The sequence below is a fragment of the Rana temporaria genome, chromosome 13 (assembly GCF_905171775.1).
Source record: "Rana temporaria chromosome 13, aRanTem1.1, whole genome shotgun sequence".
Classification (NCBI taxonomy): Eukaryota; Metazoa; Chordata; class Amphibia; order Anura; family Ranidae; genus Rana; species Rana temporaria.
In genome coordinates this window covers 25,337,711-25,365,675 of record NC_053501.1, presented here as the reverse complement: position 1 = coordinate 25,365,675, position 27,965 = coordinate 25,337,711, and the positions used below count along the sequence as shown (strand labels likewise).

General features: G+C 43.9%; 1 protein-coding gene across 3 annotated transcripts in view; it reads right to left on the bottom strand.

Annotated features, from left to right (window-relative positions):
• FRMD6 (FERM domain containing 6) overlaps positions 1–27,965 on the bottom strand; it is a 193,995-nt gene that overhangs the window by 43,940 nt on the left and 122,090 nt on the right. For all 3 annotated transcript variants that reach the window (XM_040332677.1, XM_040332678.1, XM_040332676.1), the window contains one exon: positions 164–385. In XM_040332677.1, coding sequence (XP_040188611.1) covers positions 164–259 — 96 coding nt within the window. In that variant the 5' untranslated portion in view covers positions 260–385. The remainder of the gene's footprint in view (positions 1–163; positions 386–27,965) is intronic.

Here is a 27,965-nt window from a genome sequence, read left to right as displayed (position 1 = left end):
GTGTACGCAAAGCAAGCTGGTCGACAAGCCTAACAAGGAACTCGACGAGGAAAACGATGTTTCGCCCGTCGAGTTTCTCGGTCGTGTGTACGAGGCCTAAGGTGCATTCCGGTTAATGGTGGGTTAACTGGGAATTTAGGACATGAAGGCCTCTGGTACTTACACTGATGATGATACTCAAAGTGTCATCGTTTGGAAGGAAGACACAAACACTCCGCCGGTCCTGCATGGCTCTGTTCTGGAAGGGGAGCTTGCTCATCTTTGTTCTGGCCTTTGTGTGGAAGTCAGTCCGCTGCGCCAAGCTCCATGGACTTGCCTGAGATCTGCCACTGCTTACAAGGCTTCATGATCATCCATGAATCGGAGGAAGGTTCCTCAACCGTCACTGTAAAGAGATGGAGAATAGACAGCGGCAATTTATTAAATCTCTTCCCGTCAACTGGAATCCCCAAGCGATAGCTTATACATTGATTGTCTTCATATAGATTACTCAGCAGATACAAAAAAAAAAAAAAAAAACACACACCACACACACAAACACACTATTTATGGATTCTACCTTAAGTTTCGGCTAATCAGGGAATGTCAAGAGATCCTGAATTATTTATTAGAGGCTTAACAGCCTTAATGGAATTAGATTGGTCATCTATTGGGTGTAAAAATAACTTCCAGGCTGGTTTAAAGGGCTAGCAACTCTGAGTTAGGCAACTACAACAGTTCACACAAATTTGCAAGGCCATTGATACACACTAATCACGAAAATCGTACACATGTCCGAATAGTTCTTAATCTTGCCTTCTTGTGTAAAATCACATTTGCCACCTCCCGGAAGCCAGCATACTACACTATACTGTATATTGCCAAAAAAACATCACACCTCTGAGATTGGACAGTCCATTCCAAAACCATGGCCATTAATATGAAGGTGGCTCTTCCCTTTGCAGATAGAGCAGTCCCTACTCTTCACAGTCCCTACTCTTCGCTGAAGGTTTCCACAAGATTTTGGAGTGCGTCTGTGGAACTTTGTACCAATTAAGCCATCAGGTACTGATATTGGATGATAAGACTGGACTCACAGGCCCAGATTCTCAAAGGAGATACGACGGCGTATCTCTGAGTCTGAGCCGTCGTATCTTTGCGCCTGATTCTTAGAATCAGTTATGCATAGATTTGTGTTGGATCCGACTGGCGTAAGTCTCTTACGCCGTCGGATCTTAACTGCATATTTATGCTGGCTGCTAGGGGCATGTACGCCGATTTACGCCTAGAAATATGTAAATCAGCTAGATACGTGAATTCACGAACGTACGCCCGGCCAACGCACTACAGATACGCCGTTTACGTTTTTTTCTCCCGCCGTAAAGTTACCCTTGCTATATGAGGCGTACCAATGTTAAGTATGGACGTCGTTCCCGCGTCGAATTTTGAAAATTTTACGTCGTTTGCATAAGTCGTCCGTGAATGGGGCTGGACGTAATTTACGTTCACGTCGAAACCAATACGTCCTTGCAGCGTACTTTGGAGCAATGCACACTGGGATGTCCACGGACGGCGCATGATGTGTTCGTAAAAAGCGTCATTTACGTGGGGTCACATAACATTTACATACCACACGCCCACATCTTCCACATTTGAATTAGGCGGGCTTACGGCGGCCTATTTACGCTACGCCGCCACAACTTACGGAGCAAGTGCCATGAGAATACTGCACTTGCCCGTCTAAGTTGCGGAGGCGTAACGTAAATAGGATACGTTACGCCCGCTCAAAGATACGCCGCTGTACGTGAATCCAGGCCACAATTGGCATTCCAGTTCATCCCAAAAGTGTTCAGTAGGGATGAACAATCCCAATGGTGTTCAGTAGGGACCCGTCCAGCCACACAAACTACTCAAATCATTTTTAGAAGCCTTTGTGCACATGAACTCAATAATTCAGGGGAGTGATCATATGGTGGATTATATCGCCCACAAATAGAGGGGTAAACAATAGAGGAGAGGACGATTATCATATCTGAGGCAAACAGATCTTACCACTACAGTCTTTCACGAGTATGAAAAGCCTTTGGATGGAACAACATAGCATCTCCTCAAAAAAAATATTCGTATTGGGTAAAAAATGACCCTTAATAGGAGTTTTTCATTGGCTATTCCGACCGTGTGTGCCCCAACTGACTTTTTCCTTCGGAAATTCAGACGGAGTTAGAAAGAGAACAAGTTGTCTTTTTTCTGATGGAAAAAAAAAAATTCTATCGGAAATTCTGTTCGTCTGTATGGAACTCCGAGTTTATTCCGACAGAAACTCAGATTGTGGGCCAGATTCACATAGAATTACGTTACGCTGCGGCGGCGTAACGTATCCCATTTACGTTACACCGCCGCAGGTTTACAGCGCAAGTGCCCGATTCACAAAGCACTTACCTGTAAACTTGCGGCGGCGTAGCGTAAATCCGCTCGGCGCAAGCCCGCCCAATTCAAATGGGGCAGGCACCATTTAAATTAGGCGCGTTCCCGTGCCGAGCGTACTGCGCATGCTTCGTCCGTAAAATTACCCGACGTGCATTGCGCTAAATGACGTCGCAAGGACGTCATTGGTTTCGACGTTAACGTAAATGGCGTCCAGCGCCATTCACGGACGACTTACGCAAACGATGTGAAATTTTAACGCGGTAACAACGGCCATACTTAACATTGGTTACACCACCTAGAGGGCATGCTTAGTTTTACGCGACACATCTCTACGGAAACAACGTAAATTTAGAGTGACGGGCAAAGCGGACATTCGTGAATCGGCGTAACTAGTCATTTGCATATTCTACGCTGACCGCAATGGAATCGCCACCTAGCGGCCGGCCTAGAATTGCAGCCTTAGATCCGACGGTGTAACACAGTTACACCTGTCGGATCTTAGGGCCATCTATGCGTAACTGATTCTATGAATCAGGCGCATAGATACGACAATCGTATCTCAGAGATACAACGGCGTATCAGGAGATACGCCGTCGTATCTCTTTTGTGAATCTGGCCCTGTGTGTACAGGTCATTAGAATTACAGGCCTACAATATAAAACCCAAAATTTCCATGCAAAAAAAATGTAACGCTTTGACACGCAAAATTCTGACATAATCATACCGCCAGGGAGGTTAACCGGGCCGATCCGCCCTATAGGCTCACTATGCAAGCCGCTTAGGGCCCCGCAAAGCTGCGAAGGGCCCCCCAAATTACTAGAGGCCCGCCTGGTGAGAAGTCATTTTCGCCCCCTCACCCCGCTTCTCAACTCGCTGGCTGCATGGCAGAAGAGGTAAGAAGTCAGCACCCATGTCATTTCCGACAGCAGAACACCCCCTACCCCCGCTTCTCAACTTTCTTTAATGTGACATGTCACTGTCGTCAGTGCCCCCCGCTTCTCATTTTTAATGTGCCATGTCATTTTGCTTAGGGCCCCAGGGAGGTCAGGATCAGCACTGGAGGTTAATGAGCCCCCCCCCCGCGGGTTAGAGCTCAGCACTGTTGACCTACAACATTTTTTTAGGGTTAAGCGAGCTGACTCATTGAAGATCCTAACCAGTCAGCAATAAAGTCTTACCTAAGATGACTGCGGTAATCTAAAATGTAGTTGCTAGGGGTGACTGCGGTTTACTCATATTCATTACACTGCCTTATTGAAGAAACCCATCAGCCTCTGCGTTTTCCCACATTAGTCACTGGAAATGAATGATTCATGCGTTTCACAGACAGGACATCTTAATACTCATGTGTTCAAAATCACACAGACCATCAAGTCACCAATATTCCATAGATTAGATAGATTGGATATCCCCCACCCAGGGAATGAGTCAGACGCTATTTGATTAGCCACAGCTTCTATTAAAAAAAAAAAAAAAAAAAAAAAAAAAGGCACCAGATTTTCAATGAAATCCAGCAACAGCCTTGTTACCACGCAAAAAAAAAAAAAAAAAAATAAATAAAAAAACACACCCTCATTTTGAGCCACACTCACAAAAGCACCCCCTCATCTTAAAAGGGGTTGTAAAGGTAAAAAAAAAAAAAAAAGTTTCCCTAAATAGCTTCCTTTACCTTAGTGCAGTCCTTCTCTTACTTCATCCTTCCATTTTGCTTTTAAATGTCCTTATTTCTTCTGAGAAATCCTCACTTCCTGTTCTTCTGTCTGTAACTCCACACAGTAATGCAAGGCATTCTCCCTGGTGTGGAGAAAGCCTCTTGAGAGGGCGAGCAGGAGGGTCAGGACGCTCTCTACTTTGCAGATAGAGAAAGGAGCTGTGTGTTAGTGGGCGTCCTGACACTCCTGCTCGCCCCCTCCACCCTCAAGAGGCTTTCTCCACACCAGGGAGAAAGCCTTGCATTACTGTGTGGAGTTACAGACAGAAGAACAGGAAGTGAGGATTTCTCAGAAGAAATAAGGACATTTAAAAGCAAAAATAAAAAGGATGAGGTAACTGAAGGAGGACTGCACCAAGGAAGCCATTTAGGGAAAACAGGTTTTACCTTTACAACCCCTTTAACATGCCTGGAAACAATTGGTCACAGAATGTTGGAGCAAAAGGCAGTCTTTAGAGGTACAAAGAGGAAATTCCTTGGTTAACAAAAGGGAGGTGATGTAGGACACACCAGTGAATTTTGGAAATGGCCAAATTGAAGACAGGGCTTAAAAGCATATGGTTAACTAAAACCTGAACCTATGCTGTTATAGGTCAAGAGAGTAAAGCATAGAGTGCAGGGGTCAGGATTAAGTGACGCGCAGCGTGCAGGGGTCAGGATTAAGTGACGCGCAGGGGTCAGGATTAAGTGACGCATAGAGTGCAGGGGTCAGGATTAAGTGACGCATAGAGTGCAGGGGTCAGGATTAAGTGACGCGCAGGGGTCAGGATTAATTATCACGCAGAGGTCAGGAATAAGTAAAGTAGAGAGTTCAGGGGTCAGGAGTAAGCAACACAGAATTCAGAGGTAAAGACTTAAGTAAGGCATAGACTTCATTTGTCAAGATTCAAAGGTCAGAATTAAAAATACTGTAACGCGCAGGAGTTCAGGGGTCAGGATTAAGCTGGTCTTCCCCACTGTCCAGCACCGTCCCAGGAAGCCCGATAGTAGTAGTGTAGACATTGCATAGGGCAGGCTCCAACTCATCACACTGTGCAAGCGTCAATCCAAAATGGCATGGTTGCAGCACATGGGTACTCAGTGCGGTTTTTTGAACGTACACTTGTGTGGTGTGACGGGTTAGAGCCTGCACTATGCCAAGTTTGAGGTACTCATCTCCCTACCTAGGACCAATCCAGAGACATCCATTACACAGGAACAGACCGCTCACAACAGTGAAGGACTGTTCCCAGGAAATGGAGATAAATGGCAACTTTATTCTGATGCACATTGTGAAAATAAGAGTAAGCTATTTAAGTAAGAGAGGAGCCTGTACAACCGTGCTTGAATTTCTGCACCTACAGTACCCCTCACACAGGCATAAACACGAATGACTGTACAGCGATCGTTCATGAATATCTTCATCATCATATGGATTGTGTATGCACAGCCAGTCACAATTTATCTTAGGATACCTCAATGTGTTCATTCCTACATGGAATATTTGGTATGGAAATTACAACCTTACAACACCCCTTGCCTGCTACTTTTTATAATAAAACCCCTAGCACTCTTTTCCATTTCTTATAATTATTATGTTAAATTACATTTTATGGTCTTCTGGAAAGAAAAAAGCTCCACTTAGACAGCGATTTTGTGTGAAAACATCGTTTTATTAACAGTACAGTCAGCCCAGTTCATTAAACACAAGCGGCCACAACATCTGTTCAGAAACAGCTCCATGCACAAAGAACTGCAAGAATCTTTTACAAACATCGTTAGCAGGATTTGACTAATAGGCTGCTAGCGATTCGCTTACAAAAAAAAAAAAAAAAAAAAAAAAAAACCAACTTTCCACGAATTGCACAGATGCCAACATTATAAAATAGATTTCAGGGACAATCCACTCCTCATATATTGGAATGTGTAATGACCATTACAGAAAGTTTGTGAACCACTATAAAGTTCTCTAGAGGATGATTTTTTTGCATTTTATATTCTACTCTTTCGATCATTGTTACCGTCTAAAAAGTAAAAAAAAAAAGTGAAGGTAGACCAGTAGTTACAGTTGTAATGACTAGAGGCTAGAGGCGTTGGTAAAATGGATAATGGTGCAACTCCATCCCCAGAGACTAGACTATTAAAAAGGTTGCCCATGGGACTTTAAACATGAGTTGCGCCAAACAAAATTTTATCAAAAATTTTCTAAGAAAAAAAAAAAAAAAAAAAAAAAGGCGCTAAAAATATATAATAAAAAAAAAAAATGTGTGTGTGTGTGTGTGTGTGTGTGTGTGTGTGTGTGTGTGTGTGTGTGTATGTGTATGTGTATGTGTATGTGTATGTGTATGTGTATGTGTATGTGTATGTGTATATATATATATATATATATATATATATATATATATATATATATATATATATATATATATATATATATATATATATATATATATATATATATATATATATATATATATATATATATATATAAAAAAATATATATTGTGATAACAAATGTCTTACTACATTGAAAGAAATAGTCAAAGGGCCGCAAATGAATGCAATCTTGGAAACCATGATTTCTTCACCACCACCACCACCACATTTTCAAACCTAGAATGACAAAGTGAATGGAGGCTGGCTGGTTGCCATATTTTTCATACATGTCTAAATATTTAACAATCGGATGCCAAAAGATGCTCTTTCTGCAGGACAGAAGGGGGCAGAACAAAAGTTACTATAACAGGCAGCGCCCAACATTTTTTCCTCACGGGAAAGTGTACTTTCAATTTGCAAGGTAAAAAGGAGATCCAGACAGAGATCAACTAGCTTAGATATGGTAATTTAATAAGAAATTCATAGGAACAGAGCCATGGAAGTAATTGCAATTTACTAAAAAAAAAATTCTGCTCCACCAAAACTCACATGCTAACTTTGTGCAAAGTGAGGCCCCGTACACACGACAGAGGAACTCGACGTGCTTGGCACGTCGAGTTCCTCGTCTCGTTTTGGGATGAAGCCGCCGAGGAGCTCGGCGGGCCGCCTTCTCCTATAGAACAACGCGGCCAACGAGAAAATAGAGAACATGTTCTCTATTTTCTCGTCGAGCTCCTCGGCGGCTCCATCGAGCCAAAACTGTACAGACGACAGAGATTCTCGGCAGAATCCGGGTTTTGACCGAGTTTCTCGGCGAATTCTGCCGAGAATCTCTGTCGTGTGTACGAGGCCTCACACTTCAATGAGCAATCCACAGGCAATATATAATGAGTTACTGGTGTACATATTTGAAAGTCATTAAATAGTTCTGTTAACAGAGTGGCCCAAGCAAAGCAGTGGGTTCTCTTGCCCATACTTCTAGTCAGTTTCCCCTACCACACCGATTACCCCCCAGAACGAAATTAAGTGGTCTGCAAATGCTCCAAGAGGATATGGTTGGAGCGCAAGCATGATAACAAAGGACTATCCCTTCTTGTCCCCCATGTGACAGTGCTGAATCCTGGAGATTGGCCACTTAGTCACCCAATGCTGCACCCTGCAAGTGAAGATAGAGTCACATGCTCCCTTATACCTGGAGGTAGTGTGTTTTCTACATTCTCTCCAGTGGGATTAAAGGGGGCAAATAAGTGCACCTATTGCCTTGCAACCCCTCAACACAGATTCATTTTAGGGGCTGTATCTATTCATAAAAAATAAAGAGCTCTTCACCCTGTGCCCCTGAAGACGTGATTTGCCTAGAAACACGTTGGGCACAGCTAGTTCATGACGTCATTGTGCACATAGCTCCCAACTGTCCCCGACTTGGAGCAATGTCCCTCACTCCTCCCCATTTTGGTCCGATCTATACAGATGTATATAAAATGCACTTTTTAATCTATCAACAAGTGTTTCCCAGTGCTAAACCTTTCATCTGATTTTTCATCTTGCATTTGTAAATTCCAAAAGCCAATATAAAAAAAGAAATAGTACTGGTAAAAAAGCACTTATGGGTTTAACCAATCTTTTTTTTATTTTTTTGCACAATTCGCCTTTAATGTATAATTTTATGCACAACACTTTATTTACATACATGCACTATAGCACATTTATTGTGGATTTAGTGATGCAAAATGCTTGTAATGTATGGTATGAATTTATGAGATTCATGTTTATGTATGAACTCTAAGTATAAATTTGTTGCATTAGTACATTTGTATTTTTTTTGGCACAGTTTATTTTTTCTTTAGGTCAGATTTTTTCCAGTGGTCATTATACAGTATTTTCATGATTAATGCTATTCCTATTGAAGAACCTGGGGAGAAAATAGCCTAGTAACATTCGATTGTGATGACAATGACACCCAAAAAAAAAAATGCAGTTTTTAGACAATGTATCGCTCTGTATATTTTTTATATAAATACACCCCAAAGTCTTAGGCCGTGTACACACGGTCGGACAAAACCAGATGAGAATTGACCGAGGTTCAGTTTCATCGGTCCAAACCAACCGTGTTTATAGCCCATCGGTCTGTTGTCCTTCGGTCCAAAATTTTAAAACATGCTTTAAAATCGAACCCATGGCCCGCTGCCCGATCGGTCCAAACCGATGGTTAGTACAGAAAGCATTGGTTCAAAACCCGCGCATGCTCAGAATCAAGTCGACGCATGCTTGGAAGCATTGAACTTCGTTTTATTCAGCACGTCGTGTGTTTGACGTCACCGCGTTCTGACCTGATCGGTTTTTGGAATGATGGTGTGTACGCACATCAGACCACTTCAGCGGTGAACCGATGGAAATGGCCCGTCGGACCATTCTCATCGGTTTGGAACAACCATGTGTACGCGGCCTTAAGGTTAGGTGGAGGGGCAGGTTAAGTACTGATAGGTGTTAGGGATAGGGTACTAGAAATGGTGGAGTGGGCATGTAAAGCAAAATTTGCTTTGTTTTTGATAGTGAAAGCGCCACAAACAAATGTACTAAGAGACATAAAAACTGTACCGAGGTTGGAGAGTATCAGAAGAATGAATAAGAGGATACAGCCACGTCTTGCTGGCTCCTGCCAGGTTTGTCACGGTAATTGTGTGCATTACTGCTCGTTCTTTCTGCCGCCATAAACCTCAAGCCTTGGTTTCCCACACAAGTGGAACATCTGCTGAGACACACCCGACCTTCAGTGACTCTACAGGCTCCCGTCTCCACCACCAGTGCCAGAATGAGCAGCCAGGGAGCAACCAGCCCACATTACATAACAAAATTCTTATTTTCCCATTTCTTCTGTCCCGAGGTCAGCCTTCCAGAATATAAAGAGATCATTTTTATGTTGCCGACATCTCATCTTCCGATCCAATCTAAGGCTGGTGACACCTCAGTGGCCAACAGGAATACAAAATTCAAAGCAGTGGTGTCAACTGGTGGCCCAAGGGCTGCCTGAGATTATACACAAAGTCAATAGAGGAACTACTGAACTTTTCCTGGAGAAGGTGCTGTTCTTTGGGACTGACCACATTGGTAGGCCTAGGCACTTGGTCACAAGGTCTTTGCTGCGTCAGAGGATCAGGATCCAGACTGGCTGGGCGTCAACATCAGCACAGATGACATGATCAGCCATCTAGGCCAGGGGTGCCCAACCTTTTGAATAGCGAGGGCCACTTAAAGCGGTAGTTCACCCCCCCCCCCCCGACACGATTTTACCATCGAGACAGGCATTGTAGCGCGAGCTACAGTATGCCTGTCCCAATTTTTTTAACCCCGGACTCACCTTGTAATCGGACATCGTAGATTTCGGCTCCCGCGGGGAATGGGCGTGCCTATGGAGAGGGAGGATGATTGACGGCCGGCCCTGGCACGTCACTCTCCCCGAAGACAGCCGGAGTAGGTCTCGGCTCTTCACGGCGCCTGCGCACAGGCTATGCGCACGCGTCGTGAAGAGCCAAGCCTATTTCGGCTATTTCCGGAGAAGCGTGACGCGCCAGAGCCGGCCGTCAATCATCCTCCGTCTCCATAGGCACGCCCATTCCCCGGTATCTTCGATCTACGCGTACAAGGTGAGTACAGGGGTAAAAAATTCGGGACAGGCATACTGTAGCTCGCGCTACAATGCCTGATTTTATGGTAAAAGAAAAAAAAATTTTTTTTTTTCCGTTGATAGGGTGAACCCCCGCTTTAAGCAACTTGGTAACCAGTTGCGGGCCACAAAGAGAAGAGCGGGAGGATGACAGGTCACGGGCTACTCTATAGGCCCTCCGATCTGCCCAGATGGAAGGGGACGAATTCCCTTCTGTTTTTTGGATTGGAGGTAGGCAAACGTAAATGGACATCTGTCGCTCTGTAGAGATGAATTGAGGGTCCCATTTGATCGGCCTGATCATGTGAAAAGGGCCTAAGACTGCTTTCTGTGCTGCAGTCTACCCACACCGCGAGTGCAGCGTAGTGCACATGTGTCTATCCTGCGGGTTAGTTGAACTTTGCTATAGACTCCCCCTGTGGCAAACCAGACACGGTAGAGGAAGCATCAGCTTATGGGGCTCTGGTCCACAGCCGCTTTCTTCCTCTACCACCAGCTTCATTCACAACACTGATGCTGTTGTATGGCTGGCCAGCAACCTGCGATCTGGGCTTGTCAACCCACTATTCCAGAGCAGAAGGCTTTCCGACCAACAATGGAAGCCTTGAGCATTTTCCCCAGGAATGGCATTTCAGCCCTTGGATTACTCTTTACACTTCCATCCTACCACAGCTTGCATTACATCTTTATGTTAAACTTCCAAAAAAAAAAAAAAAAAAAAAAAAAATCGGCTAAATACACAGTTGCTGTACATCAATGTTTTGTCCATGTTAGTTTTGGATAGAGTAGGAAACAGCTAGAATAACCCTGCCAAGTTTTTTGCCATCTGCAGCTCATCGGGGAACATCTTATTTAGCTCCCTCGAATATCTGCCCATACAAATGTCACCAAAACAGGTGTCCCCTGCAAGATTTACCCTCATCTCTTGTTCTTGTGGCAACTGCACCATTTTGGACTTTTCATCACTTTCTATGGTGGAGATATGGGCATTAGACCAAAAAAAAAAAAAAGCCAACATCTGCCGAGCTTTAACAGTTTTACCTTTAAAAGAATATATAATTCTGCTTAGTCAGTCTTCTGACTCACGAAGCCCTACCACACTCCAATCATCCATGTAGCAAATTTAGCTTTAAAGTTTCCTGGGTCATCTCCTTGTTTGCTTGACAGGGTCAACAATGGCCATTAAGCAAGCTGAAGACAGATGATACTGGAAAAAAAAAATGGGAAGTAGGGATGAATCAAAAGATTGGCTGATCAAAAGTAAACCATAGCAGTGTTGCCAACCTCCAGAAGCATTTTGAACTGGAAAAAAAAAAAAAAAAACACACATGGGGAATTTACCAACAACCTATTAAAAAACTAAGACGACTTATATTTAAAAGGTTCCTGCATGGCCTGTGGCCAATGACACCGGCACCGGCCATTCATTGATCCCGGTGGACGTCATATGATGTCCTCCCGAATCCGGCTCCACAGGAAACGTGGCTTGCTTTCATGCCATTCAATGTTTACAACTGTGTTGCTAGCTGTGACTGGTCAATTTTAATCACATGGTTCAGACAGGTCCAATCACAGTCCCTCTGTACCATGTGATTAGTTTTGACCAACGCCCTCATAAAAGATGGCTACGGGGTCATCCGAGGACCCAGTAGCATCCAATCCTACAGTCACTCACATGATGACCCCTATGGAGACCCAAGAGAAACAGGAGTTGAAGTTCCTCCTATCCTTTACTCGCCCTGCATGGTGGGGCCATCAGTGCAAGGAGGCAAAACTACATCTGCCTACACACTGTTCAAATTTCGTCTGGTTTCTGATAAACTGGCCCTTTGGCCACCTCCCGCCCGACATCTTTTGATTGGAAAATTTGAAAGATGTGCGAAAATTTTTTGGATGAACAGTGGCAACGTTTAATCAGATACAGCCACTCTTTGGGTATTCTGACTGCCACTGGTGTCAGAATACAAATAAACACAATGACAGAGATGCCCATCTGTTCTGTATAGCGTGGGTGGAGGAATCTGTATGTTTCCCCCCTTCAGCCCACAGACTGAGCAAAAAAAAAAAAGTAAACAGTGTATGGCCATCTTAAGTCAACTTTAGGCATCTTTACTGGTAAACTTTAATATACATGACATACCTTATATACTCGAGTATAAGCTGAGTTTTTCAGCACATTTTTTTGTGCTGAAAATGTCCCTTGGTTTATACGCGAGTCACCTTTTTGCGCCTGATCTCCCAGAATTTGGGGACCTGGTACCGGCCAGCCATAGGTTCTCTGGACCCCAAACTTTGCACACTTGTGCAGGAAGAGTGGGGCAGGAGACCTACAGCTGGGGAGCACCAATTTTTCAAAGCCAGGCACCCCTTCCATAGACTCCCCATGTTAAATGTCAGTCTAGTCATGGACACAGTGAGGCATGGGCACAGTGAGCCATGCACATGGGCACCCTAGGCTTATACTGGAGCCAATATGTTTTCCCAGTTTTTGTGGTAAAATTAGGTGCCTTGGCTCATATTTGGGTCAGCTTATACTCGAGTATATACTATATTTATAAAACTCATTTATTATAAGCCTCTTTTACCAACCTAATCTCAGAACATTGTAGAGAAGGTTCCCTCTTACGACTCCGAGTTGACATTTTTTTGATATTTTATAGCTCTGTAACTAATCCGATGTTAGTTAGTTTTACATTCAGTGAATATTGGTCACAAAAAGCTCCTCTTACTGTTGACTGCAGTCTGAAGACATGTCAGATTTAGCAAGTAAGCGTGAAAAGTACTCATCTGTGGTGCGTCAAGCAGAATGTTCCCAGGATAAAGTGCTAAAGCAAGGAATATACTACACAAAGACATCATTCTCAGTGCGATATTCAAACCAGCACACTTCTGTTAAATGGTTTGCTCCAAATAGATCAGGCAGACAGAGATTATGTCATTTCTGCTAAGCCTTAAAGCCAGTCAGGTACTGAAATACACAACTTTTAATTTATTTTCACAGATAATATATAAGCATCCAGATAGGTATTTATATTTGTTTCCTGTAATTTCTTGCACCGGGCTCAGACAGGGCAGACATCAGAACCAGACAGACTATTACTGCGTTTTCATTGTCCAATTAGTAGGTTGGGGAGGGGTCTTTGACCAGTCTCTTCTGCTTAACTTTAGTGGTGGTTCAGGATTAACCAAACTTCAATTGTTCACTACGCAAAGATAAGCCAGCACAAAATATATACAAATGTATTTGATACCCAGCGTTACTGTATACAACAATATTCATAATTATCAGCAATAAATTAACCACTTGCCGCCCGCCAATGACAAATTGACGTCGGCAAAGTGGTTGTAGAATCCTGAGTGGACGTCATATGACGTCCTCAGGATTTTGAGCCGCTGCGCGCATCGCGGCAATCACTGTTGCAGCGTGTCAGTCTGACACCCCGCAACACCGATCAAGGTAAAGAGTCTCTCACGGAGACTCTTTACCACGTGATCAGCCGTGTCCAATCACGGCTGATCACGATGTAAACAGGAAAAGCCGGTAATCTGCGTCTGTCAAACGCGAGTAGAGGAGAGCCGATCGGCTGCTCCTGTGACAGGGGGGGGGGGGTTGAGCTGATCGATTATCAGCACAGCCCCCCCGAGGATGCCCACTGGACCACCAGGGATTAAAAAAATAAAAATAAAAATATGCCACCCTAGACCACCAGGGATGAGAAGGACACAAAAAATGGATGCCAATCAGTGCCACAATGGATGCCAATCAGTGCCCACAATGGGCATCACTGATTGGCATCAATTATATCAGTGCCCATCCGTGCCGCCTATCAGTGCCCATCCGTGCCACCCATCAGTGCCCATCCGTGCCACCCATCAGTGCCCATCCGTGCCACCCATCAGTGCCCATCCGTGCCACCCATCAGTGCCCATCCGTGCCGCCCATCAGTGCCCATCCGTGCCGCCCATCAGTGCCCATCCGTGCCGCCCATCAGTGCCCATCCGTGCCGCCCATCAGTGCCCATCCGTGCCGCCTATCCGTGCCGCATATTACTGGTTAGTTTTGGGTGGCACATTTACCTCGTGGCTCCTTCCTAGGGGTGAATGGTGCATATAGCAGTAGTAAAAGAATGTCAGCAACAGGTGTCTTTTGCTGTGCTCTTTATTACCCGGCCGGGTAGAAACAATAAACTGGTGGTGAAAGGATAGAGTTGAAGGAAGAAGGAGAACAGCAGATTCAGGCGTAGTATTTGGAAACAGTCCTGCTCCCATATGTAACACTTTCTGCACCACTCTTGCCTGAGTGGGTTTAGTGTACCCGGACAGGCCTCTCTCACTGACCTGGCAGCCGGAGTATCACTCGAACCTTTTTTGGGGAAGTCTCTGCCACAGACCCTCCGGAAATGGACTTGAGGAAGAGTCTCTGCCACATATCCCTCCTAGAATGAACTCGGGGAGAAACCTCTGCCACAGGCCCTCACTGATTACAATTACGAAGACAACCCTCCTTGAAGAATTGTGCCTGGATCTCCTTCTTCTAGTTGCCCAGGTACCGACTGACAGGTGATCAATCCTTCAGTGTCCGACTACCTTGATCCCCAGTGGTTTGTCATAATCCTTTTGGATCGCCAGCCTCTCATTGGTTCTCCGCAGATGGACTCCCCACCGAACAGCTATGCCACTTGAGATCTTCAAGAATGGGAACCCAGTCGATCACTGGGTCCCCGCCACTGCTCAAATGTTCCCGACCAGGAATACCGCATGGCACTCATGCCCCGGCCAGGTAGGCCATAACGCCGGGGCGCTGTGAGGTGGTCACCCTAAAGTTGGGTGCCACACCGGACGAATACCAAGAACTAATGGCATCTGCCCCATAAATACCCTACCCCAGCAAGGCTCAAACCTCCTGATTGGCTGCTGGGGAAAAGCACCCAAACCTTGACTCCATTGCTGCCATCTACTGCACTGGGGTGTAGAAGAACACTCCAATACAACAGAATGAGCCCACAGCACAGCCAAGCTGAGACAGAGACCCTGTTTTGAACTTAACAATTTCAATCAGAGTCTACCAATACTCTGATCACCCTCTAAATTTCAATAGCACCGGTACTTGGAAGTAACCAGGCGCTACACATACATTGGTGATCAGTAGTAATAAGGTCTTCCTTACCTTGGATGTCAGCAGGAAGAGTTCCCCTTACATTGCCGGTCAGCGGGAAGAACGCGCCTTACATTGGGGGTCAGAGGAATGTCTTTTACATTGGTGATCAGTGGGAAGAATGCTCCTTACATTGATGATCAGTGGGAAGAATGCTCCTTACATTGGTGGTCAGTGGGAAGAATGATTCTTACATTGGTGGTCAGTGGGAAGAATGCTCCTTACATTGGTGATCAGTGGGAAGAATGATCCTTACATTGGTGATCAGTGGGAAGAATGTCCCTTACATTGGTGATCAGTGGGAAGAAGAATGTCCCTTACATTGGTGATCAGTGGGAAGAATGTCCCTTACATTGGTGATCAGTGGGAAGAATGCCCCTTACATTGGTGGTCAGTGGGAAGAATTCTCCTTACATTGGTGATCAGTGGGAAGAATGCCCCTTACATTGGTGGTCAGTGGGAAGAATTCTCCTTACATTGGTGGTCAGTGGGAAGAATGTCCCTTACATTGGTGGTCAGTGGGAAGAATGATCCTTACATTGGTGATCAGTGGGAAGAAGAATGTCCCTTATATTGGTGATCAGTGGGAAGAAGAATGTCCCTTACATTGGTGATCAGTGGGAAGAAGAATGTCCCTTACATTGGTGATCAGTGGGAAGAAGAATGTCCCTTACATTGGTGATCAGTGGGAAGAATGTCCCTTACATTGGTGATCAGTGGGAAGAAGAATGTCCCTTACATTGGTGATCAGTGGGAAGAAGAATGTCCCTTACATTGGTGATCAGTGGGAAGAATGTCTCCCTTACAATGGTGGTCAGTAGGCAGACTGTTCCCCCTACAGTTACCCAAGTAATCACTGACACCAATGATCTATTGCAGTGTTTCTCAACTCCAGTCCTCGGGGCGCACCAACAGGTCATGTTTTTAGGCTTTCCATTATTGTGCACAGGTGATTTTATCAGTTTAACTGCCTTAGTAATTACCACAGCAGTTTGATCTGAGGGAAATCCTGAAAACATGACCTGTTGGTGCGCCCCGAGGACTGGAGTTGAGAAACACCGATCTATTTTATCAGAGGTAAAAAATTCTCAAGGAACCCCAAGCTGGAGGAACCCCGATTGAGAAAAACTGCCCTATTAAAACATGAAACTTCAATCAGTTCCAATATGGACAGCTACAGTCCTGTAAATTCTGGTATTTGCCGTAATAATTCCACACGCCAAAGGCCATCCCACAAATTAATCCACATGCAGACAGATTATTTGTTTCTTGAGCCCGGACAAGCTGGTAAACATACACTCGGGAGATTCAATGTGCTGCCAGTGTAATGTGGTTCAGAGCAAGTCTCCAAAAGCAACATTCACTTAAATGCCATCCGCTCTCCTGAGAGCCGAAGCTTTAAGTAGCTGTGAGCAAACAGATTCCCATTTATCTAGTGTAAATATATGAAAGATTACCTGCTGGCCCATAATTATATTCAAATTGTATTTGCTTTTATTTTTTAATCTTCTTATTTTTCATAACTCACTTGCAGACTAGAGTCTTTGGCCATTCCAGTCCAATATTAAAAAGCATCTTGTTTGCTTTGTATTTCTTTTGTGTGAAATACTTGGTAATCCTGCTAGTCACCCTGCTTTCCGATTTCAAACTGATCAGGCTAGACGAGAGAGGGAGCACATCCATTTCAGTGTGGTCAGTTTTCTGGCTGTGCTGAGAAAACAGCTAGCCTCTTCTCCAGTGGCCAAGACTTCTGCTGACATGCACCCCTGCACAGCCATTTACTGGGAAGATCAGTGCACTGCTGTTTCTCCACCCCCTGCCTCCAAGCTCCTTGTGCCCCTGAGAACAGAGGTCATGTGATCACTTAAAGTGGTTGTAACCCTAAAAGAAAAAAAGCTCCTCTTCCTTTAAAAGAATGAACAGCATTGTGCTTGTGCCATGCAATTTGTCCCTTTCTAAGTTATAAAATACCTGGTTGATCTTGCCTGTTCCTGTGTTCCTCTATGTGAACTGACTACAGTAATCATGGCTGCTGATTCACAGTACCATGGTCAGTTTACATGCCTCCGTCATCCCACTGTGTTCTGAATGTCTCCCTTCTCCCCCTCCCTGCCTGTGTAGTGAGAGTCAATCTCCTCCCTGCCCCTCCCATCTCTATTCCACTGAAATACATAACTCCATTACTTGTATCCCCTCTGTTTTACCAAGCTATAAAAGTACTGTGTATCAGTTTTTTTTTTATTACAATCCCAAATACCTTCTTTGACAGCGCCACTCTGTGGTCACATGACCTCCCTCTGCTGGTCGGCTGAAGTCAGAGGGGAATCTCAGCCCCTCCCGCTGCTCTCTTTAGATCGGGGAAGGTCACGTGATCGCAGAACGGCGCTGTGAAAGAAGGCATTTGGGATAATAATGTAAAGAAAATTTTACACGCAGTACTTTATAGCTTGACAAAACTGAGGATACAACCAACTTTTTTTTTTGTTAGTTATAAAGTTCACATGTACCGTTCCTTCAGAGCTTTGTGCTGTGGCCGTGACTCCCGCGCACATGCTTGGAAGTGAAGTCTTTGCGGCTTGTCTGTTTAAAGGGGCCGTAGCCTGTGAACCCGGAAGGAAAACCAGGGGCTGATGGGAGCCTTTGCAGCAGTGACAGCGTTCCTCGCTGGAGGTTTATTCCAAGTTAAAGCGGGGGTTCACCCAAAAATCCGACGTCGCATACAGAGAATGTCGGTGCGGCTCTATACGGCGCCTGCGCACCGACGTTCAGCTTCTTCCGGCAACTCGTGATGCGTAGTATGCGACGGTCGGAAGCCTGTCAGATAGGAACGCCCAGTCCCGCAGAAGACATACCCGGAAGCGGCAGTGAAAATACGGTATGTACGGGAAAAAATAAATAAAAAAAAAGCCGATTTTTATTAGGACAACTCGGCTGAATGTAATGTTAAAAATTTATTTTTTGGGTGAACCTCCACTTTAAGTCTTATCTTGCAGGAGGAAATCTTTTAGTTTACTTTAGGGGGATCTTCTGCATTGCAATAGCCCAATGTGGACCTTAAGTAATTTTACAAGTCTGCATGAAAAAATTCCTGACATGTCACAAAACATAGCAATTTTTTTTATTTTTTGTATGAGGGTTCACATCAATTTTACAGTTTAGCCTTCAAATAATTTTCTACAGGTTTCTCATGAAGTCTCAATAGGCTATGTAAGCATGCTGGGGACTTGTAGTTCATCAAAAGGACAAGTGAGAAACTATAAGAACCCAGACAAGAACTGTGGCTGTCAAGACACATTAGGCTTTTTCAAGATTCAAAAGTAAAATACATATTTTACATTTAGACTAAATGACCTATATGGTAGTCACTGAACTGTCATGGCTGCATTTCATTCCCATCACCTAGCACTTTAATCATTCGGGTAATTCATCTGTAAGCCCACAACTTGTCAAAGGCCATGAATCACTCCTAATGAGCCTTTACCTATGGAGGTGATGAGGAAGAGGACTTCATCATTTGCTTAACATCATCAGCAAAGTAACCTGATATGAGTCAGGGCGATGCATTCCTCACAGTCATATTATACTTCTTACCACCTACCAAGCATCAGCATTACATGTACACATTGAATTGCTGAGATTCACCGTATATTTTTTGTTAAAGAATACATTTTATTGAGGATTAAAACCAATGTACAGAGTCAAAAAAGACAACAGACAAATAGCAAAGCGCCATATGGCCCGACACAACACAACACATACACAACATTGCAATAACAAAAACATGTAAGCTTCCCAGGGCCTAACATGTGAGGAAGCCCTCCAAATACATAACACATGGCCCTAACCTTCCATCGTGGGGCTATCATTGCCTTATGCCCTGTACACACGATCGGAAATTCCGCCAGCAAAAGTCCGATGTGAGCTTTTGAATGGAAATTTCGACTGTGTAGGCTCCATCGGACTTTTGCTGTCGGAATTTTGAGCTGGTTCTCAAATTTTCCGATGTGCAAAATTCCGACACATGCTCGGAAACAGTTTGACGCATGCACGGAAGCATTGAACTTCATTTTCTCGGCTTGTCGTAGTGTTGTACGTCACTGTGTTCTTGATGGACGAAAGCTCAGAGAACTTGTGTGACCGTGTGTATGCAAGCCAAGCTTGAGCGGAATTCTGTCGTAAAAAAACATCCAAGGTTTTTCTGATGGAAAATCCGATCTTGAATACGGGGCATTACACACCCCAGATAACCAAAAGGGTAAATGCAACAAGGAAAACTCAAAGTTGGACCGGATATGGTCCAATCAAGTGACCAAGTTTGAAGGGTAGCCCCTTATGCAGAGGGTTAATGAATGGCACCAAGAAGCTAGAAAGAAAAAAGGAAGAATCCATACATTAGTGAAGGCTTTTGGCTCCTTCTGGTTCTTCCACCATAACGGTCATAAAAGACACCATTGTGGGAAAATAGCACTGGACCTGTAAGATTATCTTATTGGTATTACCATCGTAGAGTATTGATGTTGTTAATGTAAGCGATTAGGTTCCTGGGCAGGCAGCTTTAAAGTGGAAGTAAAGCCCCCTATCTTTTTTCAGCCAAGGAAGCTGCCATCTTTGCCTCGGTTTAATCCACAACTGCCATGCTGCTGCACATGTGATCAGTTAAGATAACAGCCATTGGATGGTTTGGGACAGTTTGGTTGAGAGCACAGAAATGGGAGTACTATATTTCCGTCACGTGCCAGAAATGAAACTGTTTTATGGGTGTACACATCCGCTTTAACATTGTGCACCCCATGGAATCACCAAGGTGTCCTTGGCTTGTAGTGAACATTTTAACGCCATACCACTGCCAAAAGGCCCAGATGTGACTTTCATGCATGTGCATAGGTTTAAAAAAAAAAAAAAAAAGCAGCCAAACAGATATGGAATGAACAAGCCCTAGACCAGACCTTGAAGTCGGCAGCAAATAACTTATGTGAACAAATCAAAACTCTTGTTTGGAGGGAGAAGAGCAGGGGTCAAGTCCTGGGGAAAAAAGCGTGGGAACTCCCACCCAAGATCCACTCTCCCACCAAAAAAAAAAAAAAAAAAAAAAAAAAAGATACGCTCATTTATTTAATTACTAAATCGCATGTTTTTTTTTCGATCCACTGTACCTTAGTCATCCTTTATGTTACTGGCCACTTCCTGTATATGGATTCATCGGGTAGTGTGCAGGTATTCCGTCACTTCCTCGATGCCGCAATGTCTCCTGGGAGCTTTTGTCATTGTTCCCAGGAGACATTGCGGAGGTCTGCCGCGAGTTATCGCAGGATTTAGAAAGAACTTTAAGCAGTTTTGTCCCCAGAACTGGGTGAATTTCGGTCCATGCCTTTAGCCATGTACTCATCTGCACTTCATAGCTGCTCCATGTGTCTAATTAACTACATATGCCCAGCACATTTTTTCTTTGTAATAAACTTTACAACATGCAAACTCAGAAAGTGACTCAATGTGCATTTTCAACTATTTTTTTGTTTCATTTGCTGACAGCTTAGTAACAAAACATTAATTACAGCATATGTTTTTCTCTGGATGTTAAGGAGCCTCCATATTGCAAGTTAGTAAAGCATGCCGGCGCGCCAGTGCTACTTAATTATAGCCAGACACTAACAACCATTTTCCAACTGTCTTCTGGGAACAGTGAGAACATTGTTGCATACACACAGTTTAATCACAAAAGAATATACGTAGACCTACAGTATCTCACAAAAGTGAGTACACCCCTCAAATTTTTTATTATATATCTTTTCATGTGACAACACTGAAGAAATGACACTTTGCTACAATAAAGTAGTGAGTGTACAGCTTGTATAACAGTGTAAATTTGCTGTTCCCTCAAAATAAACTCACAGCCATTAATGTCTAAAATGCTGGCAAAAATTTGGTGTTAATCGCTCTCACACTGGTCACAGTATTCAAACATGATAATGACCCTAAACACACCTCCAAGAAGCTGAGGGTAAACCCTATTGAGCATCTGTGGGGCATCCTCAAATGGAAGGCGAGGGAGTGCAAGGTCTCCAACATCCACCAGCTCTGTGATATCGTCATGAAGGAGTGGAAGAGGACTCCAGTGGCAAACTGTGAAGCTCTGGTGAACTCCATGCCAGGGGCGGACTGACCATTCGAGCACTCAGGCACTGCCCGAGGGCCCCATCAGGGTTGCCAGCCTCAGTAAAACCAGGGACAGTATGTATGTTTTTTTTTTTTTTTTTACACACCTGTCACTGAAATGTCCCTTACCGACATCTTTTTTGTCTAAAAATCCCAAGATTATAGCTTCCCCGCCTCTCCAGTACCTTTTCAGTGTGTGTAAGTGTATTCTGTGTGTATGTATGCATAGTGTGTATACTGTGTGGCCCAATAATCTATTGCCTGGGGGCCCCATAATCTCCTATTGCGCGGGGGCCCCCATGAGTTGTCAGTCCGCCCCTGCTCCATGCCCAAGAGGGTTAAGGCAGTGCTGGAAAATAATGGTGACCACACAAAATAGACACTTTGGGACCAATTTGGACATTTTTACTTAGGGGTGTACTCACTTTTGTTGCCAGCGGTTTAGACATTAATGGCTGCGTGTTGAGTTATTTTGAGGGGGACAGAAAATGTACACTGTGTTACACAAGCTATACACTCACTACTTTACATTGTAGCAAAGTGTCATTTCTTCAGTGTTGTCACATGAAAAAATAGAATAAAATATTTACAAAAATGTGAGGGGTGTACTCACTTTTGTGAGATACTGTATACTTACAAGGTAAAATGTTAGGACAGAGGAATATAAAGCAACAGAATGGCTAAAATACTAATCATTCCAGGAAGAAGTGCTGTGTCAGGATCGCTTTTGTTCTTGTAACACGTCTGAAGCCCTTAGGGACCCGGTCACAGAATTATTGCTAAATAGACATAATCAACTAATCTACTTTTCAACACAGAATCAGCTTTTTCTCCAGAAAAGTATCACCCCTTTTATTATTCTTTATTTAACCATGCAACCAAGACCATTACCTTTAAAAAAAGGGTACCCTTTACTGCATTGACCTAAACACCCACCATGGGATAATTTGGACTAATTTTTGGACACCTGACCATACCTATATCAACTTGTTGGACATCTTATTGCAATACCATGGACATGGAGTCACCCTTCACCTTGCTAATACAGACTTCTAGGAAAAGGATTTCCACAAAATTTTGGAAGGTGGCTGGGGAATTTTTGCCGAAAAAAACATTTGTAAGATCAGGTACTGGTGATGGATTAGAAGACCTGACTTCCAGTTGGCATTGTAATTCAACCCCATTAGGGCTTAGGTCAGGGCTCTGTGCCGGTCACTTGAGTTCCACAAAATCAAACCACATCTTTATGGCATAGTCATGATGGAACAGAAAAGAACAATCCCCAAACTAACCACAGATTGGTCTAAATGTCTTTGTATGCTGTAATATATTAGTAAAATATGAGGGCACCGCCTACTGTCAGGGACAAAACCAGCATCGGTGTGACGGGTGATGCGCTCGGTTAATAAACTATCTTAGGCCTCGTACACACGACCAGACATGTCCGATGAAAACGGTCCGCTTTTATCGGACATGTCTGCTGGCTGAATTTGGTCTCATGTGTGTACACACCATCAGACCAAATTCCCCACGGACAGAATACGCGGTGACGTGGCGATGACGCGGCGACGTGCGCGAACCCGGAAGTTTAATGCTTCCATGCATGCGTCGAATCACTGCGACGCATGCGCGGGATTTCGGGCCAGCGGACATGTCCGATGAGTCGTACTGACCATCGGACATGTCCGACGGACAGGCTTCCAGCGGACAAGTTTCTTAGCATGCTAAGAAACTTTTGTCCGCTGGAAACCTGTCCGCTAGGCCGGTAAACTGTCCGGTAGGCCCTACACACGGTCGGACATGTCCGCGGAAACTGGTCCGACAGGAACATGGCTGCTATGCTGTGGAGATAAAATAGGGCAGGGGTCTCCAAACATAACGGGCCAGCTTACTTTCCTTGAGACTTAGTCAGTGGGAAGAATAGTGGCCCATTGTTGGTATCAATGGAAGGAATTATGTCCCATCGAATTGTGCCCTATTTTTGGTGTCAGCAAAAGGAATTTTGCCCCATTGTTGGTGGCAGTGGATGAAATGGTTGCCCAAGGGCAAGATAAAGACAAGCAAAAAGCCACAGCTTGGGGGACAGCTGGAATAGGGTCACTGCAAGTTGTTGGGGTTCAGACAGAAGTTGAGGCGGGTGGCAGGTAGGAGTGCTCTGTCTGGGCAGAGGTTGAGGCAGGCGGCAGATAGGAGTAGTCTGGGTAAAGGTTGAGGCAGGCGGAAGGAAAGAGTAAATAGGTAGTTTTGGCAATGGGGGCAAGGAGGTACAGGCAGAGACAGGCAATCCGGATCAGTAATGAAGCAAAGCAGAACCGCAGCAGTAGCTGGCAAGACGTCACAGCACCAGCCACCACTAGGGAAGGAGTATAAATATCCTATTGGTTTGTGTGTGCCAAGCATCAGGGGTGCACACAAACGCATGCCAACACAAGCACAAATGACGATAGCTTAAAGGCCATTATTTGGCATGTGCATGAAGGTACAGAACCTAAGAGGAAAAACAGCCAGTGAAAATTACTGTACTATCACATTGTAAAGGCCCCCAGAGTCACCACATGTGGAATATTCCCATGACTGGTACACGTCAAACCTTACTGGGGCCTCCACCAGAAGACGACACGGTCACTCCCAGACTGCTGACACATCTCCCGTGTAGAATAGATGAGCTGACACCAACTACAGAGTCATTATGAATGACAAACAAACTAAATTAAGGTTGAGGAAGTGCAATTTATTTCAGTTAGGGCGGCAGGCTTCCAGGTCATGTAGATCCATTCTGTACAGCACACAAGCTTAGCTAGTCTAGGACTACCAGTAATTAAGAGAAGCAGAGACATAATGCTGTATTGTTTCCTACAAAGGTATATCATTAAATAGATTTTGCTGTGTAACAGAATGTCAGCACCAGATTTATCCCTCACAATTAAAAAAGAACTACTTTAATAGGCAGAAATACCACGTGGACGTTAGTAGGGCTGCAACCAACGATTATTTTCATAAACGATTAGTTGGCCGATTATTGTTTCGATTAATCCGATAATAGCCTTAAAAAAAAAAAAAAAAAATAGTATTTTTAAATTTTTGTGGGCCAATTTGTTGTTGGGCAGATTACAAAACACAAATTGACGCAAAAACACATTACATGCTTTTCTGCAGCTTTTCCATTGAAGTATACTGAACCAAAAAAATAAATAAAAAAATAGCACCGTTTTGCGTTAAAAACTCCTTGCCCTTTCCAAATACGCAGCAGCTGAAAAGAAATCATGGATGTGAACATGTCCCATAGGAAAACATGTAAATGAACTGTAGTGTTTTTGCAAAAAGCACCAAAAACAGAGGTGTGACCCCGGGCCTGAGATGTTTAGTAACATAATGGGGTTAAAAAAAAAAAAACAAATAAGTACAAAAAGAGCAAATAATCGCTACTGTAAGGGGTTCATTTTTTTTACTGTGGCACAGTGAAAGTAATATTTACAGTAGCGATTTGCTTTTTTTGTACTATAAAGGGCCAATTTTAGTTGTTTTAACCCCATTATGTTACTGGCCGATTTATCGATTATAAAATTAATAGATTACTATTTTCATAATCGATTTGTTGTTTCGGCCCTACCTTACATAAGACATATGTAAAGTCTAGAGAAAAGGAACTCATCCAAGCTCTACCGCTATGTTGGAATATCTGAGCAGAGTATCGGTGCTCTGGCTGAACCGTTCACTGCAAGTCTGACAAACATAAGCTGGCAACTTGATAGTTTGAAAACGTTATTAGTGCACTACAGCAATAGCAAATTCATAAAATGCTAATGCATTTCGGCTGAAGCCTTCCTCATAGTGTGCAACATAGTAATTTGCAACCCCCCATCATTTTATTCTCTAGGGCCTCTGCTTAGCAATTATTATACAGGATTTATATAGCGCCAACAGTTTGCAAAGTGCCTTCCAATATAATAGGAGATAGTACAGTTACAGTACAGTTACAATACAATAAAATACAGGAGAGTTGAGAAGGCCCTGTTTGGAGTTTAAGTAATTTTCTAGCAAAAACAGTTGATATTTACATGTATGAGAATTGGCCTGAGGGTAAATTGCAGCTTACCAGTTCTTAAAATATGGTGGCTGCATTAGATTTTTTTTTTTAGGGTTCCCCCCCCCCCCCCCTTTATTTTCACCGGATGATCCTGCTAAACTGTCCAGACAAACAAAGGTAGCAGTTAAGCTGGCCATACATTATACCATTTTCTTATTCAATTTCCTTTAGGTTTACCTTCAGCTATGTAGTGCAAGGGCCTGCCTAATTGCATACAAATTGAAAAAGGTTTAACCTCATATTATATGGTTTTGGTAAATCTAAAATAATGGAAAGATCCCCTTAGAGTGATGAGCCAAACCAATCAATGCATCAATATGACAGCCAGGAGGGGTCAGTAATGGCAGCCTCCATTACTCGAAAAAAAAAATATATATATGTCCCTGGATTTATTTTTTAAAAATATGGTCACCTTAGGCTACTAGGACGGTGAGAGGCCTATCCGGGTGAGCAAGATCCAGTGACAGCAAGTGTACCTGTCCCCAGGATCTGAAGTTTTTCAGAGATCTGCACAAGGTACCTGAATTCCCCTAATCCTCCAATTCTGCCAACGTTGTGTTTAATAAAAAACATTGAAAAGACTCAGTGACTGTTCTATGTAACTTCTTAACCCTAGACTTTGAGCTAACATGGTGAACAGTGGGGTAGCGGCAGAACCAGCAGCTCCTTCGGGGGTAGTGCTACATTTAAAATCTGGTTTTCCAGCATTTAATTCACATTCTTAATCTACAAATTATATTTTTAAATAAATCTCGGCCTCCCCTGTTAGTTCACATTCGGAGGGATTCCCCACCCCCCAGCGCTAATGGAAAAGGCTGAGATAAGCAGAAAGAGAGCCAACAGAGGTGGAAGAAAACCTTCAAATATGCAGATCTGGTAACCACAGCTCCACGCCTGCGTATTCCATCTGGGGGTCTCAGCAGCGACAGAAAACCAGCTTAGATCATCATCAACGCGAAAACCAAACGAGCCTCTCAACATCTGTTACACATTAAGGATAATTCACATTTGCCTTCACAGGCACCATCAGATTTTCCAGTTCTCTCCCCGCCTACCCACAGGACGAGCGATCCCAAATAAAATAAATTCAGAGGCTCAGTGCCCGCATCATGTGCTCTGTACTTGTATGGCAACCATGGGCTCCGCGTTATTCGCAAGCAATGTAAACATCTTCTAACAGATGTATATCCAGTACACGATTGCGATGGTCTGCTTGTTCCATATACTCCTGGGAGCTTTGTATAACAGTTTTTGAAATAATCCCAGATTGTCAAAGCACTTTGGGGGTTATTTACGAAAGACAAATCCACTTTGCACTACAAGTGCAAACTACGGGCCAGATCCACATAGAAATAGATCGGCGCAGCGTATGAGAGATACGCTACGCCGCTGTAACTTACTTTTGGCTGCTTTGAATCCTCAAAGAATTTGCGCCGTAAGTTACGGCGGCGTAGTGTATCTCTGGCGGCGGAATTCAAATCGGCAATTAGAGGGCGGGTTTCATTTAAATGAAGCACGTCCCCGCGCCGAATGAACTGCGCATGCGCCGTCCCGAAATTTCCCGGCGTGCATTGCGCTAAATGACATCGCTAGGACGTCATTTTTTTTTAACTGAGACGGGACTTACGTACATTCCGATTCACGGACGACTTACGCAAAATACCAGCTTTAACTATATGCCGGAAAAAGCCGACTAGACGACATAAAGGAATGCGCCGGCCGCTCGTACGTTCGTGGATCGTCGGAAATAGCTAATTTGCATACCCGACGCGGAAAACGACGTGAACGCCACCCAGCGGACGCCAAAGTATTGCATCTTAGATCCGAAGGCGTACGAAGCCGTACGCCTGTCGGATCTAACCCAGATGCCGTTGTATCTTGGTTTGAGGAGTCAAACTAAAGATACGAAGCGGGTAATTTGAAAGTACGCCTGTGTATCAGTAGATACGCCGGCGTACTCGCTCTGAGGATCTGTCTAAATTTCCGAAGGACTTAGATAGAGAGCAGGTTCTCTATTTTTCCGACTGGGTTTTGCCCGGTAAAAAGTCCAATCGTGTGTGCGCGGCATAAGTAGCTAAAAGGTGTAACCTTACTCAGAGTTCAACAGGGTGCCAAATGTCAAAATAAACCTGGCTAGTGACATTCATATTGAAATAATATCGGTTTAAAAAGTGGAACTTTCCTTTCATCTTCTATAGTGAAAGCTATATGTGTGAAATGTGTAGCATTCCTTTAAATGTCGCTGAGCTTTGTCCTTTCCATAGAGATCTATGAAACTGATTTATGGGCCCAGTCTGGTATTGTCATCAGGATCAATACAAAACCAATGGGGGCTGTGATGTATACGGCTCATATGTCTCCATAAATGACACTGCAGTGCTGAGTCATGACTGATGATGGCGATCGAGTGGGAGAATCACGCCGACCTGTGTGA